Source organism: Delphinapterus leucas, unplaced genomic scaffold (assembly GCF_059928025.1).
Source record: "Delphinapterus leucas isolate spDelLeu-1000000601 "Yukka" unplaced genomic scaffold, BTC_Dleu_Yukka2 spDelLeu_asBTCV2_sq25, whole genome shotgun sequence".
Lineage (NCBI taxonomy): Eukaryota > Metazoa > Chordata > Mammalia > Artiodactyla > Monodontidae > Delphinapterus > Delphinapterus leucas.
In genome coordinates, this window is record NW_028322234.1 from 16,225,872 (window position 1) to 16,243,945 (window position 18,074).

At 59.5% G+C, this 18,074-nt stretch overlaps 2 protein-coding genes across 6 annotated transcripts in view; one reads left to right on the top strand and one right to left on the bottom strand.

The window, feature by feature from the left end:
* ZBTB7A (zinc finger and BTB domain containing 7A) overlaps nucleotides 1–10,322 on the top strand; it is a 23,492-nt gene extending 13,170 nt beyond the window's left edge. For all 5 annotated transcript variants that reach the window (XM_022557088.3, XM_022557089.3, XM_022557090.3 and 2 more), the window contains exon 3: nucleotides 1,915–10,322. In XM_022557088.3, the coding sequence (XP_022412796.1) occupies nucleotides 1,915–2,416 (502 nt within the window). In that variant the 3' untranslated portion in view covers nucleotides 2,417–10,322. The remainder of the gene's footprint in view (nucleotides 1–1,914) is intronic.
* The window catches only part of PIAS4 (protein inhibitor of activated STAT 4), a 25,589-nt gene continuing 16,531 nt past the window's right edge, over nucleotides 9,017–18,074 (bottom strand). Inside the window, exons 3-11 of the mRNA XM_022557256.3 lie at nucleotides 17,769–17,853; nucleotides 17,019–17,060; nucleotides 16,620–16,710; nucleotides 16,379–16,507; nucleotides 16,174–16,279; nucleotides 13,526–13,599; nucleotides 13,275–13,435; nucleotides 11,119–11,249; nucleotides 9,017–10,782 (exon numbers count right to left, since the gene is read on the bottom strand). Coding sequence (XP_022412964.1) covers nucleotides 10,514–10,782; nucleotides 11,119–11,249; nucleotides 13,275–13,435; nucleotides 13,526–13,599; nucleotides 16,174–16,279; nucleotides 16,379–16,507; nucleotides 16,620–16,710; nucleotides 17,019–17,060; nucleotides 17,769–17,853 — 1,088 coding nt within the window. The 3' untranslated portion in view covers nucleotides 9,017–10,513. The remainder of the gene's footprint in view (nucleotides 10,783–11,118; nucleotides 11,250–13,274; nucleotides 13,436–13,525; nucleotides 13,600–16,173; nucleotides 16,280–16,378; nucleotides 16,508–16,619; nucleotides 16,711–17,018; nucleotides 17,061–17,768; nucleotides 17,854–18,074) is intronic.

Sequence of the window (18,074 nt, forward strand, 5' to 3'; positions counted from 1 at the left end):
GGTAACAGCTCAAGTTAATCCAGGGAGTGATGAGTTTGTTGTGGCCCAGGTTCTGCTGGCTCACGTGGGGGTGTAACGAGGCCAGAGAACAGGCAGGGGGTCTGGTTGCAAAGGGCCAGGTCTTGATCCTCAGAACAGTAAGAAGCCATAGAAGTTAGGCCAAGCAGGGACACCAGCTCTGTGGGAGGTGCCAGAGGGAGGGACTTGGGACTGAAAGAGCCTGGGGGGAGGAGGGTGCAGGCCTTTGTCTCGGGGTTGGGAAAGATTTCCTGGAGGAGGAGGGGCATTTCCGGTGGGGCTTTGAAGGATGAGTAGGAGTTTATTAGTCCTGGCACTGAAAAAGCTCTCAGTCTGGTGGGCATCAGAAGGGAGAGACCCTGAGTGACTCAGTGGAGCATAAGAGTCTGCAGCAAGGAGCAGGTCAGATTCTACCCAGAGCTCTGGAGACCCAGGTCCCTGCCCCTGCCTTGTGGATTCCAGGCAGGAATCCACCCCCATCACTATGGACCAGCATAGTACAATAGAAATATCATGTGAGCCACCTCCGTGACTCTAAATTTTCTGGCAGCCACATTTTTAACAAGTGAAAGAAACAGGTGAAAGTAATTTTAATCATATTTTTACATAGTCCATTAGTTCTATTTCAATATGTGATCAATAAGCAAAATTATAAATGAGATATTGTACAGTACATTGAGCAAATGAAGTCTTCAGAATCTGGGGTGCCTTTTGCACTTCTTACACATCTCACCTTGGACCAGCCACATTTCAAGGGCTCAAGGGGACAGAGCAACACCTGGGCCATAGTCTCCCCAGAGCTGATATGGTGACCAGCTTTGTGGGCCAAAGGCCCCAGGCTGAGCCAGGTCCACACAGTTCCCTGTGGGTGAGATGGGCATGGAGGGGCCCTGAATCACACCCAGTCCCTGTTTTCAGGGCTCACAGTCCAGTCAGGGAGACAGATGAGAAACAAAGGCGGTGGCATGAGGGACCAGGGCTGAGGGAGTCTGGGATGGCCTCTCTGAGGAGATCACGTTTGGGCTGAAATTCAACTGTGAAGATCTGGGAGGGAAAAAAGTGCTCCAGGTAGCCAGAACAGCATGTTTAAAGGCCCTGAGGTAGGCTCCTTGTTATCAGCGTGTTGGGGTGACAGGAAGCCAGTGTGGCCAGAGCAGAGTGAGGCAGAGGTGAGGGGAGATCTGGCAGGAACTGGGGGTAGGGGGTGGGGTCCCTGGGGTGGGGACTTGGTTACTACTGTGACCAGCTGCCCTGGATTTTCAGTGACTGAGGGGTTTCCCAGGACACAGAACTTTCGGTGCTAAAGCCAGGACAGCTTAACCCTCTCTGTTACCAAATACTCCGGCATTCCTCCTTGTTCCTTGTAGCATTTTCAGCACCTGGAACGGGGTCTGCTATGCAGCAGGTGCTCAGTAAATGCCTGTAGTGTGAAGCCATGCACCTGCCACTGGGCAGAGCCCCAGGTGGGAGGGAGGCCTGTTATCTTCCTCCTCCTATGCATAAGAAAAGGGTTTCAGTGGGACTTCCCTGGTGGTCCAGTGGTTAAGACTCTGCGCTTCCACTGCAGGGGGCGTGGATTTGATTCCCTGGTTGGGGAACTAAGATCCCGCAGTGCGGCCAAAAAAAAAACTGGGTTTCAGAGAGGTTCAGCCATTTCCCCGTGGCCACACAGCGAGCAGGGTCCAAGGCCCTTTTCACACCTTCGTGGGTTCCTTGGTGCTGTTCTCAGAATGGGGACTCGCACCCCCTTTCCCCGCAAAACGGGGGCGCCACCTGCCGCAGCCCACCTTTCCACAAGGGTCCCGGTTTCCCCGCGCCGAGGCTGGCGGGGACAGGGGGCTTCCATCCTGGGCATGGGCCCGGCCGGGCGCCAGCTGACCCTCGGCCCGTCCACAGGCAGGACAAGCTCAAGGTGCACATGAGGAAGCACACGGGCGAGAAGCCGTACCTGTGCCAGCAGTGCGGGGCGGCGTTCGCGCACAACTACGACCTGAAGAACCACATGCGCGTCCACACTGGCCTGCGCCCCTACCAGTGCGACAGCTGCTGCAAGACGTTCGTGCGCTCCGACCACCTGCACAGACACCTCAAGAAGGACGGCTGCAACGGCGTGCCCTCACGCCGCGGCCGCAAGCCCCGGGTGCGGGGTGGCGGGCTTGGGGGGCCCGACCCCGCCCCCGCCCCGGGGGCCCCTGTGCCGCCCGGCGCCCCTGCCCCGCCCGGCTCGCCGGACGCGCGGCGCAATGGCCAGGAGAAGCACTTTAAGGACGAGGACGAGGATGAGGACGAGGCCAGCCCCGACGGCCTGGGCAGGTTGAATGTAGCGGGCGCCGCTGGGGGAGGCGACGGGGGCACCGGGGCCACCGCCGATGGCAGCTTCGCGGCCGGACTCGCTTGAAAACCAAAAAAAGAAAACAGAAACCCGAGAAAGAGAGAGAGAGAGAGCAAATCACCCACCACCCCCAAAAAACACAAAAAAAGAAATCTATCTATATACAGATATCTATATCTATATATATATATATATACAGATATATATATATGAAGCGTCACAGAATCTAGGGTAGTGCTTTTCTCAGATTTTTCTCCTTCATGATGTTCTCTCCCTCCACGGGGACCCTCGCCCCCCCCCAGCCCCGCTTGCCCCCCACCCCGTCGATGGCTTTCGGGGCTCAGCTTGGGGTTTTTGTGGGATACGAGGGTTCTGAGCTCCCCGGGCGCCTCGGGGTCTGGGGTCCCATCGGAGGCCCGATCAGGGCCCCAGGTCCCGGCAGGGGTGAGGGTGGTCACGGGGGCGTGGGCCGGGGATGGCGGGGGAGGGGGGGGCTTTTCTTTTCCTCACCCTGCCCCGCCCCCGCTGATTTCTAGAGTCTTTTGAGATAAGACCTTAAAAATGATTTGTGTCCGCTGTGAGCGGACGTTAAAACGGCCCCATCCGCACCCCCACCCTCCTTCCTCAGGGCACTTCCGAAGTGGGGGTCTCCCCCTCCGTCTCCCCGCCTGCCTCCCCGCCTCCCGTCCCTGCCTGTGGTCCCCCGGATCTCCTGGCCACCGCGACACAAATCTATTTATTTCCAGGCGTGGAGAAAGGGGAGAAGACGGGGAAGGGGGGGGAGGGCACCAGGGTGACTCCCCAAGGGCCCCCGCCGCCTTCCTTCACGGCACTTACAACCCGGCGGGACCTGCGGGCTGCCACTCAGGGCGCCCCTGCCACCCCCGTCTTGGTCCCCCGACCCAGGCCCACCCCAGACCCCATGAGACGTTTGGAGATTCGAAACTTTTTGTCTTCACCCTCTCCCCTTCCCCTAGCCCTGTCCCGATTTTTAAAAGCACTTTTTAGATTTTTTTTTCCTCTTTTCCTCCTTAAAAACAAAATTTATATATAGATATATATATATATAAAATATACTTTTCCTCAGAGGAGCAGGCGACTGTGGGGTGAGAGAGCCAAGAGCAGAGGGAACGCAGGGTCTCACGGTGGCAGGGATGTGGGGAGCGAGAGTGTCCAGAAGTTCCAATGTCACAAAAGCAATAAAAACAAGATTTTACAAAAATGAAAGGAAAAAAAAAAAAAAACAACAAGACAACCAACCACAAATAGAAGTCTTGGCACTTTGTAACAGAACGGGTACTACACTTTATCTTAATTCTTAATTTAAAAACATGTTTACAAGTTGCAACCAACTTCTATGAAAAGTCAAAAAGACAAAAAAAAAAATAAGAGCGAGAGAGAGAGCGAGAGAGAGAGAGCGAGAGAGAGCAAACAGAAATTCCTAAAAGTCGATTTATTTTTGTACAAAATAATAAAAAAAGAAACCCACCACAGACGTAGAATCCACTTCTGTTCCCCGAGGTGAGAAGGGGGTCAGGAAGTCACGGGTGAGGGCGAAGCCTTCTGAGGTATTTGTGCTTTACCATGGGGGCTCGCCTTGCAGGCAGGACTGCGGGGTTTTTGTGTTTCTGCCGTGTCCCCCTCCCCCGCCCAGCACCTCCCCGCCCCATTCTGTCCCTTTTTGGGTTCTGATTTGGAGACGTCTCCTCACCTGCTAGCCATACAGTGGCCACCCGTGTCCGCGGGGACCCTCCTTACCGACTCCCCAGCTCAGGGATGGGCCCGAGAGAGGGCTGGCCTTCCAACCAGCCGGAGCAATCCCGTCTCCCTGCCCTTGTCCCCCGACCCTTGCTGTCCCCCCACCCTCCAACATGGCCGCCCTTCCTTGTGGCCACCGAGGAGCTGCCATCTTGGATACACCATCCCCACCGAGGTGGGTGACAGGGGGCCTCACCTCCAGGGCCTTACTCCACCCCCCACTGCACCCCTCTTTTTACTCAAAGGCACTGACTGTAACCTGGGGGCTGGCACCCGCCTCCCCCCAGCCTCTGGCTCCCCAAAGGCCCGGCATTGACCGAGCCACAGGCCACGGACTGGGGCCAGGGCTGGGGAGGCCGTGTCGCCAGAGGCCGGGGCACCTTCCTCACCCCCACCCATCCCCCGTCGCATATGCAACCCTAGCGTGGGGCCCTGTAAATAGACGCTCTGCTGAGCGGAGACCCTTCCTCGTCAAAAGCCGGAGGTGCGGGGGGGGTGTCCCCGCTCCCCGCCTCTAGCTGCTGGCCCGTCACCCCGTGCCCCTTGGTTCTGTGACAGACCCCATCTCTTTCTTGTTTTTAAAGGGAAGCTTTTAAAGAAGGCAACTTTCATCGTTTCTACAGGACAGTTTTTTGTTTCCTCCTGCTCCCCCCACCCCTGAGCCCGTCAGCCCCCCAGATGTCTCAGGACCCCCCCTCCTGAGGGGGGTGGCAGGGGAGCCCAGGGCCGGGTGGCCCCGCCCACACCCCAGCATCGTGGGGCGAGCTCTCTCAGAGAACCACCCGTGCAAGCTGAACAGGGAGCTCCAGTGCCCAGGCTAGGGACCTGCACCCCTACCCCACCCCAGCTCCCAGAGCGGTTCCCTGAAGGGACAGCCCTCTCCCCCACTACCCACACACCCCCTCGCAATAAAACCAACTGAAAAATCACAGCTGTCGTCCTGGCCGGGTGGGGGGAGACCAGGCTTGGGGGATTAAGGCCTCTGGGACTACAGCGGGGGCAAGGGCTGAACCCCCGCCGAGCACACTTTAACACAAACCTCCTCGGGAATTGCACTAAACCCCTACCCCTAGCTCTGCGCTCAGCTTCCGCCAGCCTTGCCCACCCACTCCGCCTTAACCCCTCTCCTGCTGCCCACCAGCCCATCCCCGGGGGCCGTAGCATCTGCATGGGCCCAGAGCCGGGACCCCCGTCCTCCCAGCCCAGGCCCTGCCCCCCAACTCCGCGCAATCACATACTGTATATAGACGTGGATCAATTTTATTTTTATTCTTTAAATTAAGGTCGTGATAAAGTGTTGCCAAAGATACTGCTGAATTCTCGCGTTTCAGGAAACAAACAAACAAAAAAAAAATTTTGAGGGGGAACGTGCTGACTGGTCAGAAAGGACAGAGCAAAAAGTTTTTTTGTTTGGTTGTTTGGGTTTTTTTTTTGTGGTTTCTTTTTTTGGGGTGTTTTTTTTTTTTTTTAACTGCCTGGTACAAAAAAAAAAAAAAAGAAAAAAAGAAAAACAGCGAAATTGTTATTTCCATCATCTTGGTGAAGCTGCGTGAATGTGTGTGTGCGCTTGTGTATGAGTGAGGTCCAGGCGGGGGGAACTCCAGGAGGGGGCTCCAGCAGGGGTGTGGGGGAGGGCGTCCTGGGACGACGGCGGTGGGCCAGCAGGATGGTGGGGGCCGGAGCCCTCACCTGGAGAGGTCGCCAGCCTGCAGGACCCGGGAGAGAGAGATTAGCACCCTTGCTGCTGCCCCCTGGCTAGCCCCCCACCTTGATCCCCACCCCGCCTTTTGAGATTAGGAGAAAAAAAAAAAAAGGCAAAAAAATACAAACCTTAAAAACCAGTGAATGTAAAGTGCCGGACCAGGCCCAGCCTGACAAGAGTATGAGTCTGGACCTGTGCCCAGCTGGGCTCCCCTGGGCCATACCAAAGTCTGCCCCCCGTGGGCGGCTCGCCCAGGAGACCCCTCATGGCTATCCTGTCTTGTCACCCTGTTTGTACGTGGCTGTCCCTTTGCTTCCTTCCAAGGGGGAGGGGGTCTTAGGTAGGGGGGAGGGGTCCCCCAGCCCCTTCAAGAGTGTTCTGGGGAGTCTTTGCACTACTGAGACCCATTGTCCGTGGAGGGAACGGCCTCGTGGCATGTGATGGGACAGAAGAGGCAGGGGCTCCTCCAGGACCAAGGCAGCCCAGGCAGCCAGGATTGTAGGCGGCAAGAAATGAGAGAGTGAAAGGAAAAGCAGGAGAAAAAAAGTAAAAATCAATAAAAAAAAAAAGCAAAAATCCTATTTTTTGAGAAAGAAAGATATTTATATTTGCAGTTTTATTTTAAAAAAGTTATTTAAGCTGAGGAAGCAGCCTTCCTGGAGTGGGGATGTTGGCTGGCGCAGGACGGGTCAGGGCCTGGGGCTCGGGCACCCCAGGAGCCATAACCTCAGAGTAAGACTAGCTCGCACTAAATATATAGATTTACACGGGGGGTGGGGGGGCAGGGCAGGAGATGGAGGGAGCTGGGGAGACCTCCATCCCCTGGCTGGGGCTGCCTGAAAGCTGTGGCCAGGGGTCCCAACGCCCAGGGTGCCCCCTGCCCCACCCGGGCCCAGACATGAGGTGCCTTGGACTTTGGGGGGCCAGGCCTGGTGGAGGGGGGCAGGGGTGGCGCCCACCGGGGGCACAGAGCACAGAGCAGACATTCCATAGACTGTATTTGAGAGTCTTTATAAAGTGTGGGAGATTTAAAAAAAAAAATGATAAAAATGCACTTTTGGGGGGTGGGGAGGGAGAAGCTTTAAAAGTAATAAAAGAAACAAAAAAACAAAAACAAAAAGACAAAAGATGATGAAAAACCAGACAAAAAAAAATCATTTTTCTTGTACATAAAAAAACCACTAAACGCAGCCTGTTACGACCGCTGCTGCCTCATTTGCCTGATTTTGATGTTCTTTGTGTTTTGTTGGGGCGACGGGGTGGGGGGGGAGGCTCGGGAGCGGGGATGGAGGGTTTGGGGGGCCCCTTCCCTGTGGGCTGGGCCCCTTGTCAACACCACTCCGGGCCCCCCTACTTGGGTTCCAGGGAGAGGACTTCAAACTCAGTCGGACCCTTCCTGCCAGGCCTGGGAGGCAGGGGCGTGGATGCAGTGACCCTGCCTCTGTGCTTCCAGAGTGGGGTGGGTGTCGCCAGCAGTACCAGGCCTGGGGCCCCTACAGAGGAGGTGACCCACACCCCGGGGCATGGGCGGGTGGCACCAGGAAGGGGCCTGAGGGCCGGTGAGGGCGAGGATGGGGGTGGGCAGGGAGAGCCGGCTGGGCAGCCTCCTGCAGGGTTTCTGGAGGCCCTGGGTTGGGGTGGCCTCAGTCCGGGAACATCAAGTCTGCCAGAGGGCCCCAAGGTGCCAGCCCACGCTGGGCCCCACTGACATGACCCAGGATCCAAGCTGGCTGCTTCCACCCACGCTTCCCGGGGGAAGTCAGGCCGGGGTCCCCTCACCGGGGACAGGGGTCTTAGGCTGCAGCCCCACCTCTGGTTTGGGGTCATCATACACAGCCACTTTCAGGGCCCTGGAAGAGCCCTCCTCCCGTCTGTCTCCGTCAGACTGGGGCCAGCGGGTTGGGGTGGGGGTGGGGTGATGGAGGGGCCCCGAGGGGACACAATGGCCACACCGTGGCCTGGGAGAGGAGGGCCAGCCAGCCTTTGCCAGGAGCTTGGGGAGGATGCAGAGTGGCGGCTCTGGGAGTCCTCCATCAGCAGCAAGGTCACTTGCCTGTCTGTGCTTACATGGACCCAGGTCTCCAGGGTGGGTAGGGGACCAGGGCTTCCACAGCCAGACCCCGAGGGGACCTAAGCCAGCCGAGAGGGAGACTGGAGGCCTCGGATGATGGTGAAGGATGGTTCTGCAGCCACTCGGCCCAGGAGGGCATCTTCGGTTAGGCTCCCATGCCTCCCTCGCTAAGAGAATTCTTGCATATTTGAATTGTGCAACCATCACCTCCATCTAGTTCTAGAACACCCTCATCACCCCACAAAGAAACCCCTTCCCCACTAGCAGTCACTCCATATCCCCCTCTCCCAGCCCCTGGTGACCTCTAACCCGTCTCTGTGGATTGGCCTGTTCCGGACATGTCATATAAATGGAATCACATACTATGTGGTCTTCTGTCTGGTTTCTCTCACTGACCATCATGTCCTCAAGGTTCATCCACACTGTAGCAAGCGTCAGTGCTCCGCTCCTTTTTAAGGCTGAATCGTATTCCACTGGGTGGATGGAACACGTGGTGTGTCCATTCACCTGTCAGTGGACATCTGGGTTTTTCCCAGATGAAAGGGTTATTGTTTCACAATAACCCTTTCGCTGTTGTGAATCATGCTGCTGTGAACAGGTGTGTACGAGTGTCTACGTGAGCCTGTTTTCGTTGACCTTGGGGTAGACACCTAAGAGCGGAGTTGCTGGGTCAGATGACAACTCCAGCCCAGGACTCTCCCACCACAGCTGCCCCATCTCACATTCCCGCCGGCGAGCTCGAGGTCCTCACTTAATCCCCGTCCTCGCCATCTAGCCGTCCTAGTGGGGGTGAGGGGTGAGGTGGCAGTTGTGACGTGCCTTTCCCTGTTGACTGATGATGTCGAGCATCTTTCTAAGGAGCTTATTGGCCATTTGTGTATCTTCTTGGCCACCCAGGGGGGCAGGGGCCATCCTGGGATTCAGTGGCTCAGTCTGAATTCCTTGCCCGGTCCAGGAGACACACACTGGACCTGGCAGTTCAAGGTGGAATCTTTCTCATTTGACCAAATGCTGTGACTTCTGAATCCGGAAGGCCATGCAGCACAAGGCCAGGAGAAGCATGGATAGGGCACAGGTTTTGTCCTTTGCTCCCAGCCATGGCCCCGACGCACAGAGAAGTGGACGCTGCGACAGCTTCACCTTGACTTTTTTATTTGCGTTTTTAAAAAACAATTAAATTAGAATACAAATATTAGAAAACAGCGGCCCTCGGCTGCCAGTGCAGACGGAGGGAGGGCTGAACTGCACAACCGAGTTTATACAGTAAAACTGAATTTGCCCTCGACCAGATTCATGTCCCTTTCTTCTTTAGACCTGAAATGATATTGCTTCCTGACTAGGAGAGTTCTGTTTATACAAAGAAAAAATATTCCGGGTCTTGGGGGTGAGGGCTGTGGCGGGGAAGAAAAGAAAAAGCAGAAAGAATGGCGGGCACAGGAGATCTGGAGAACCAGGTGTGGCCTCCGGGGGACAAGGGTGCTGGGCGGGGGGCCAGGCACCCAGCTGCGGGTCCCTGGAGGCGTCTGGGGCCGCTCTGGGCCCCCGTGGTCACTGGATTGCCCCCCCCCCACCGGCCAGGAGCCACCTGGGTCTGGGCAGGGAGCTGAGGCCCAGTCCTGTTGGAAGACAAGAGTGAGGCTCCCAGGGGAGCGGGTGCCGGGCAGGCCTCGTACCCGTCGGAAAACCCAAGAGCAAGGAGAGGGGGAAGGAACCGCCCAGAATGGAGAGGCCAGGGCAGGTCCTTGCCGACCCCTCGGAAGTGGCCACGCCCCCCTGCCCCGCTGAGGAGGGGGCTGGCGACGGCGGCGTCGGCGTCCGTGGACACCTGCGCTGTTCCGTAGGGAAGTTAACCTGAATTGGAGTTACCGAGGTAGCTGGCTAGAAAACTGAGACCCCCCCCCACGCCACACGGTGCCGCGCTCTGGGGCCCCCGCCTTCCGCCGGGGGTCCTGGCCACACGCCGGGTCTTCAAAATACCAAGTTATTGCACTTTCAAAAAATACAACACATCTGTGGCTAAACCCTCCCTGGCCCCCCCCCGCCCCGCCCCCCACTGCCCGGCCCCGCCCCCCCTCCATGGCTTCTTGGCTAAAAAAAAAAAAAACGCTCCCTGCTCCCGGCTCTCAGGAGAGGACACGCTTGCAGAGAGAGAGAAAGCAAAGGAACAGACGAACGTCAGAGTCGGGGGCTGCTGCCGGGGGAAAGGCTGTCCTCCCCGCATCCCCACCGCCCGGTCCCTCGCACCAGCTGGAATGGTCGTCCGGGGGGCGCGGCAACCTGGGCCCACCCGCCCTTCCCAGGGTTGGCTCTGACTTCGGGCTCCAACTCCGGCCAGGGAAGCGGCTGTGTGGGTGGCTTGTCTTGTTTTTAAGTTTGATTTTTGTTTTTCTTTTTTTTTTTGATTTTTTTTTTGTCGTTTTACTTTTTTTTTTTTTTTTAATCCTCCGATAGGAGAGTCCAGAGGTACAGGTGCCAGGAGCCAGGGAAAGGGGTGGAAAAACAAAATGAACAACAATAAAAAGAAAAAAAAAAAAATCACTCCTCCCGCTGTGCCCGAGGCCCGTCTGCGCCCCTCTGCGTGGTGAGCACCAGGAAAGTCGAGTGTCCGGCTGGTCGCGGCGGTGGCCAGCGGTCAGCAGGCCGACACCAGGCCCTTCTGGAAGGGGCAGCGACGCTTGGGCCGGGGGCCGTCCTCGTCCTCGTCCTCGTCCTCCTCGTCCTCGTCCTCGTCCTCCTCCGAGGACGACGAGCTGTCCAGCGTGAGGTCCACCACATCAGCTCCTGGCTTCCCGTTCTCCACGCCTCCCGCCGCGCTGCCCCCGCCGCCCGCGCCCCCGAGCGCGCTGCCACCCCCACCGTTGACGTTGGGGGTGGTTGGGAGCCCATTAGCATCCGAGGTGCCTGCGGAAGAGAGACAGGGACAGATGCTCAGGATGGCAGGTGACCCGCAGAGCAAGGAAATCAAGGCCGGCGAGGGGCGGGGACAGCCTTGCGCAGCAGCACACCTCGGAGGACGGAGCGAGGTGGCCTCAGGCCACCGGGTCCCCCATGCTCTGGATGAGGCCCGGCACACAGCAGGTGCTCACTAACCACCTCAGACGCCCCGCTCCAGGGGGATCAACTCCACCGGGACGGTCGCGTTTCAGATAAAAAGGCCACGCGGTGGGATAGAGTCAAACTCAGCAATCGGCAAACTCCGGGAACAGAAACTCGGGCAAAGCCCGGCTGAGGCCTCACCAAGCACAAGGATGGGGCACTGGGGGCTGCAGCTGCGCTCCTTCTCGGCACGGATCGGGCACCACGAGCCGTCCACCAGGTACTCGATCTCATCGGCATCCTCGCACTCGCTCAGGATCTTGGAGAGGAGCCTGGGGGCGGGAGGAGGGCCTGCTGACTCCTGGGCCCCACCCTGCTCCCCTGGCTGGGGGTGGGATGCTCTCTGAGCCACTTCCTGCTCTCCAAAAGTGGCTTCAGGACAGCACTGGCTGCACCTGCTGACCTGAGGTTCGCGGCGGAGGCCCATGCCAGGCCGGGAGCAGGGACACACCAGAGCCCCCAGCGTTCGTTCAGCATCAACACTGCATCTGCCTCCAGGTGACTCTGACCACCTCAGTCATGATCACACAGGAGGGAGGCCTTCTCCAGGACACCCTCTGTGGCAGATGGGGCCCCTCCCAGCCTCATCACCATAGTATGAATACAGCTCTGCCATAGTACGGCAGAGGGTCACCACAGTATGACTACAGCTCTGCCTGAAACATACTTTGCACCTGGAAAACTCCTACTCACCCTCCAAAGCCCTACTCTACGGCTCCTCTTCTCCAAGCAGAGCACAAGCAATAGGAATGTCTGTCTCTGGCTCGGTCCTCCCATCCCACACGTCCAGCTGGGAGTTCCCTGAGGGCAGGGTCTGGGATGGAGTCCTTTTGACCCCAAAGCCACCCAGCTAAGGGCCAGAAACCAAGTGGCAGGGCCTTGTGGAATAAATGCACGACCCAAGGACCCTTCCCCCAGGAAGCCTCCCTGGATATACCCAGGCCGCATGGGCTGATGGAATGGCAGTCCATGTGGGGCACAGTCACACTACCCAGCCCCAGCCCCATCTGTCCCTAGAGCTGTCAGTTACCACCACCCGGGCCTGAGTGACCTGCTCTAGGCCTGTGAGGGGGGAAGACGGGCCCTGGGCTGCACAGCTGCCAGGCTGGGAACAGAGCTGCCATTCAGGCCCAGCCCTTGTGCCCGGCCCCAGGGGCCTCCTCACTCCACCCCAAGGCTGGACAGCGTTGGGGTGGCTGCTCAGCTCCTCCAGGGAGGGGACCCAGGCTCAGAGCTGGTCAGACTGGGTTTGAAGTCCTTGCCTGGCTACCTGTGAGCTGGGGGCCTGGGCTGGTGGCCACCCCTTCTGAATCTGTCTCCTCATCTGTGAGGAGAGGATGATCAAGGTCCACCTCCCTGGACGGCTGGGAGGGAGGGCTTCTGAGACCTCAAGCGCAGTGACCAGAGGGAGACGAGTGCCCGATCGTGGGGACAGTTCACACGCGGCCACTGCAGGTCAGGGCTACCCCATACCCCGTGGCACACACCGCAGCCGCGCCTCAGCCATTGTGTGTGGGCGGGGGCCATGCAGTCAGCGGTCTAGGGCTGCCCCATGGTCCGCTCCTGCCTGGGCCACCAGGTTCCCTACCCCAGCCCCGGCTCTGGGGACAGAAGTGGGTGTGGCTGGCGCCTGGCAGGAGCCAGTCAGTCAGGTGCTGGGCTCAGTTTCTGGAAACTTAAGACCAGAGCAAAGTTTCCCTTTTAGGGAGAATGGCCTTTTTCCCCTTGTCCCCCCTGTGGCATGGGGAGGGCCTGCTGGTTAGGCTCAGGGGACAGCCTGGCCGCACGCTGGTGTCACCTAGGAAAGGGCCCAACAGAAGGTGGTCAGAGTTTTGGGAAGATGTGCGTCCCCTTCACCTTCCTATGTGGAGGATGTGACCAAGCCTTTGCTGAACGCCATTTGAGAAGCAACTCCCCGAACTGTGCAATAGGGTGGAAGCTAGGGGTTCTCGGGTCCCTGTTTTACATGGGGGAGGAACAGACTCACAAAACGCAAGGTGACGTGGGGAGCAACAGTGGACCTCGTGGATCTGGAGCCCCACTTCTGAACCCTAAGCTACGCCATTGCCACACAAACAGCAAAGGCCCTGACAAGTCCCACAGGGCTGACACCCGCCTCTCTCTGTAGCCCAGGGCTTGCAGAGCTGCCACAGGGTGCTGCTGGGTAGCCCGGAGGCCCCAGGAGGCCTCAGAAGCTGCATGGCCCCTCTCCTCCTTCCAGAGGCCCAGACAGGCAAGGGGCCAAGCCCAGCACAGCCTGGCAGGCGGCAGGGCCCCCGTACGCCCCAGCGACTCACCCATCGATGATGAGCTGGTCGTAGGGGGCTGGCTTGTCACACACCGGGCACATCCAGGTGGGCTTCTTCTCGTTCATCTGGAGGTAGAAGACGGCGTCGAAGCACTGCAGGTGTGCGCAGGTCTCCGCGCGGCAGGGCACCGACAGCCGCATCTTCACCAGCTGTGGGGGTGGGAGGTGATGGGTGTGAGCAGCCACGCAACGAGCACTGTCCACCCAGCCGCACCCACAAACCCACGTGCCCCGACTCACCGGGCAGATGAGGGAGACCCGCACGCCAGTGGTGGCAATCTCACTGTCGGGGTCCAGGCGCAGCTTCTCTTTGACTGTGGGGAAGGGGCGGCCGGTGTCAGCGGGGCTGAGGGGCAGGTTTTCCCAGCAGCCAGAGATGCTCGGGAGGGCAGCAATGAACACCCTCAGCACCCCTCGCCTCAGCTAGACACGGTGAGCACCCCATATTCACCTCCCAGGACCATGAGGCACATGCTTTAGCTCCAGGACCCAGGACTACGAGGAGAATCTATGTTAAAAAAAAAGCCCTGGGCAGGGACTTCCCCTCGTGGCGCACTGGTTAAGAATCCGCCTGCCAGTGCAGGGGACACGGGTTCAAGCCCTGGTCTGGGAAGATCCCACGTGCCGCGGAGCAATTAAGCCCACGCGCCACAACTACTGAGCCTGCGCTCTAGAGCCCGCGAGCCATAACTACTGAGCCGTGTGCCTGAAGTCCATGCTCTGCAACGAGAAGCCACCGCAATGAGAAGCCCACGCACCGCAACGAAGAGTAGCCCCCGCTCGCCGCAACTAGAGAAAGCCTGCACGCAGCAACGAAGACCCGAAGCAGCCAAAAAAAGAAAAAAAGCCCTCGGCAGCAGACATTTATTTTTGACAATAACCTGGGTGCACAACGAGGGGGGCCAGCCCCCCAACAAGACCGCCCTTTTCTGGAAAGATCCAGGCAACAAAGAGCTGCCGTCGGCCACCTGCTGTGACTGTTAGCTCTGATGAAAACCGCCAGGACCTCCCGCACCACTCCAAGGGCTGGGACGTCCCAAGGCCAGGAGAGCCCCACCAGGGACCCTCAGAGGGCGGAGTGAGCCCACGAGCACAGCTCCCTTGCACTGTCCGAGTCTGCTTCTCTAACAGATCAGAAGACAGCAGGCGCCCACCATAAAGCCACGGCACACTGAGCCCACGAGGTGGAGGAAAAAAGCCTGGAAGGAAACTGGCCCACTGCAGCCCTGGGGATGGGCCTGCAGGGGGCGCCGGGAGGCTGGCCAACCAACCTGAGAGGGGCAGCGGTTCAGCTCCATCCCCAGATGGCTCGGGACTATGCCCAGGCCCTGCAGAGTGGAGGGCACTCGTCTTGGACGATGGGACTGCCCTTCCCTCCTTGATACAACGCCTGTGTCCCCTCCTCCAGAGAGCCTTCCTCCGCCTCCCACACGGGGTTGAGGGTGACCTGCCAGCTTGTCCTCCCACCCCCTCAACGCCCCTACTGTCCTCAGTCACCCTGTGGCTCCCATCTCTGGCTAACAGGTGCAGATAAATGGTAGACCCAGAGACCCTGGCCCCTCAAAAAGACCCTGGGCAGCTGAGGACGGGTGCACTGCATATCATGCTTCAAAGCAGGGCCTCTGTCCTCCTCTACCTAATAGAGGGAGGGCACGCGCAGCAGGAAGGGTTCAAGTGAGACAGAGAACAGGACTTCCCAGCTGCAATCAGACAGCAACCCAGCAGGCACGATGCCCAGCCTGAGCTGGCTGTGGGAAGGAAGCTGGGGACTTGCTTCAGATGGGAGGCCCTGCCCACCCCAGCAGGGGCCCGGGCTTCCCATGAGCCGCGACATATGCTGCCGCGGCCCCTGCACTGCCCCAGGCCAGTCACGGAGGAGTTAAGCCAGGCCTCCCCATGCCCATCCCCACTCTGGGGCCCACGGGTGCCTGGATGAGCCCTGCCCAGCCCTGCGCCAATGCCTGAACCTGCCAAGCGGGCAGGTGTGGGGGGGGGGGATCGAAGAAAGGGCCATTTGAGGAAACAGGCAGGCGGCAGGGCAGGGTGCCTAGGCTGAGGTCCTGGGGTCACAGAGCCCTAACTCTGCTACACTGGCCTCAGTGTCCCCACTGGTCAGACTGGGATGTGGCCAGGCCCCACTGCTTGGATCCGCAGTGAGGATGGAGTCAGAAGGCACCCCGCAAGGGCCTCCAGGCGACCAGAGAGGGAACTCCTGAGCCCCGGCTGTGTGGTGGGCAGCCCCCGGGGCAGGGCACAGGAAGGTTCTATCTGCCCGTCTGAGTGGCTCTTCTGGGGTTTATTAATGCTCTGCGTATCCCCACCCCCTTTTTTCTGGTTCTTAAAAGTACAAAAAAGAAAAAAAAACAATGGTCTCAGCATTCTGGGGCAGACCCTCATCATCACGTGTGCCTCCAACTGGGAATCCATCCTCCACTCCCACTGAGCGCTGGCCCCCGCCCCCTCCCGGTCCCGCACCGCCGCCAGAAGCACCTGCCTGGAAAGCTGATCACCTGGGGTCTTCTCCCCACCCCCGCAAGCCCTCCAAGGCTCCTCACCCACCAACCCCGGCTCTCCTCGCCCCATTCACGGAGCTCACTGGGGGGCTTTCGGCACACCCAGCCCATCCCTGCCTCAGGGCCTTTGCACTGATGGTTCGCTGCCTGGCTCCCCCTCCTCCTTCTGTATCCTCCAGAGACCTCCCAGAGCTCCCCAACCACCAGGGTGATGGCCAGACCCGGGGAGGTCCAGGCCCCCCACAGGCAACAAGCTCCTGAGGACCAGGCCTGTGCCTTGTGCCCAGCAAATTGGGTCAGCAGTGATGGAGCCATGGCCACCCCCAGGGACCGTGGGGAGCCCCACCCAGCAGTGCAGAAAGCCCCGGGGCTCACCCAGTGCCTTGCACAGCTCCGGGTGCTTGACCCCGATGGTCTTCAACCTCTGCAGCAGCTCCGAGGAGGTCAGTTGCCGCACCAAGTACAAGGCCACGGAGTAACTCTGGCGGTGGGGGAGGGGAGTGGAGTCAGGGCTGCGCCAGTGGAGGCAGGGTGGGCAGGGGAGGGAGGGCAGAGGGAGGGAGTTCCAGGGCCTGCTCACCTTGCCGTAGTTCCCCCAGGTGACGGTGATGCGGTTGGTGGCCGAGGACAGGTACATGAGGTGGGTGAGGTTAATGGGGCGGCACGGCCTCTTGGGCTCCACTCCTGGCTTGTTCGAGGGGTAGTAGCCCTGGAAGCAGACACCACAGCTGCGCCCATCACAAGGTGTTCCATGTGTCCCACCCGCCCCACTCTGCACTCTCTGCCTCGCCCCCCGCAGCAGATCTGGGGGGCCCACTCACCGGGACCGAGCAGTAGCTGTGGTTGACCTTCACGGCGATGTTGGGTGGGTACTGGTCTTCCTGAGGGCTGCTGGTGTCTGAATAGCAGATTCTGCAAGGACACCGGGGACCATAGGCACCTCGGCACCTCGGGCAGGGGAGGGCACGCTGGGAGGGGCAGGGAGGACAGATGGGGGGCGAGGGTGGAGGTGACAGGACCCGTATCTGGCCTGAGTGGGGCTGCGTGCTGGTGTACCCACGGACAAGGCCAGATAGCAGAGGTGTGTTGGGGTGTGTGTGTGTGTGTGTGTGTGCGTGTGTGTGTGTGTGTGTGTCTCTCTCTCTCTCTCTCACAGGAAGGGAAGGTGGGCAAGGGTCGTGTCCCCACCCACCCCCGGGCCTGGGCACACCTGGGCTTACCTTAGGACGACCTGCACGGCCTTGACCCCGGGCTGCAGTTCTCTGTGCGGGGGGAGGAGGGGAGGGTCAATAGCAGGACAGCGCCCAGCAGCCACCTCTGACCCTTCACTGGGGGGACCAGCCAGACGGACTAACCCACTACTTCCTTCCCATGGCGACCGAAGGCCAAGGGTACTGCCTAGAGCGTTCTCTCCTGACATTTACTCACGGGTGATTTGGGCAAATGACCGCCTCTCTCTGGAAAATGGGGGGCTGGTACGGGTAGTAAGAGGGTTGGTGGGTGTGGGCCTTGTGCCCGAGGAATGGCAACCCTAATGGTGACTTCTATCTCAGCTGGAGACTGAAGGCCTCAGAGAGCAGAGTCAGAGCCCTGGAACCAGCCTGCATCCCTCATCTGCTCACCGGGGGCAGCTCTGCCCCCAGGGGACACTGGGGATGTCTGGGGACATCTGTGGTGGCCACGACTGGGGTGCTCCTGGCGTCAAGGGGGTAGGGGCAGGGATGCTGCTCCACACCCCACAGAGAACGTGCCCCGACCCTGATGTCCGGAGCAGTGAGGGGGGGACCCTGTTAAAGGGGGACGATTGGCCCACCTTGGAGCTGTGGGTCAAAGGTGGTGAGAACGCGCAGGCCATGAGCACGGGGTGGGGGCCACCCTTCCCCGCCATGCTGAGCCCAGGGTCTGCTGCGGGCCTGGCGAAGGCTGTCCTGGGCTGCCACAGAGGCGGGCAGGGGGCGGGCACAGCACACCTGGAGTTCCGGATCAGCTCCACCTGTCTGGGCGTCAAGGCAAAGATGCACGGGCTCTCCTGAAGCTTCTCGTTATTCTGTGGAACTGGAGACAAATTTGGGGTCAGGGTCACGTCTGAGCCCTGGCGAGGGCACCGACCACAGTCATTCCTACAGGCCTGGCCCTCTTCAGACTGGGAAGTAGGAAACGGGAAGTTGAGCCCCACCCAGGTGGGATGTATTTGGGGGATCCTGCCCCTTCCTGGGTAAGGAGAACCACAGCCCATGGTTCAGGGAGCACTCACGTCCCCCCATGTCCCCCACTGA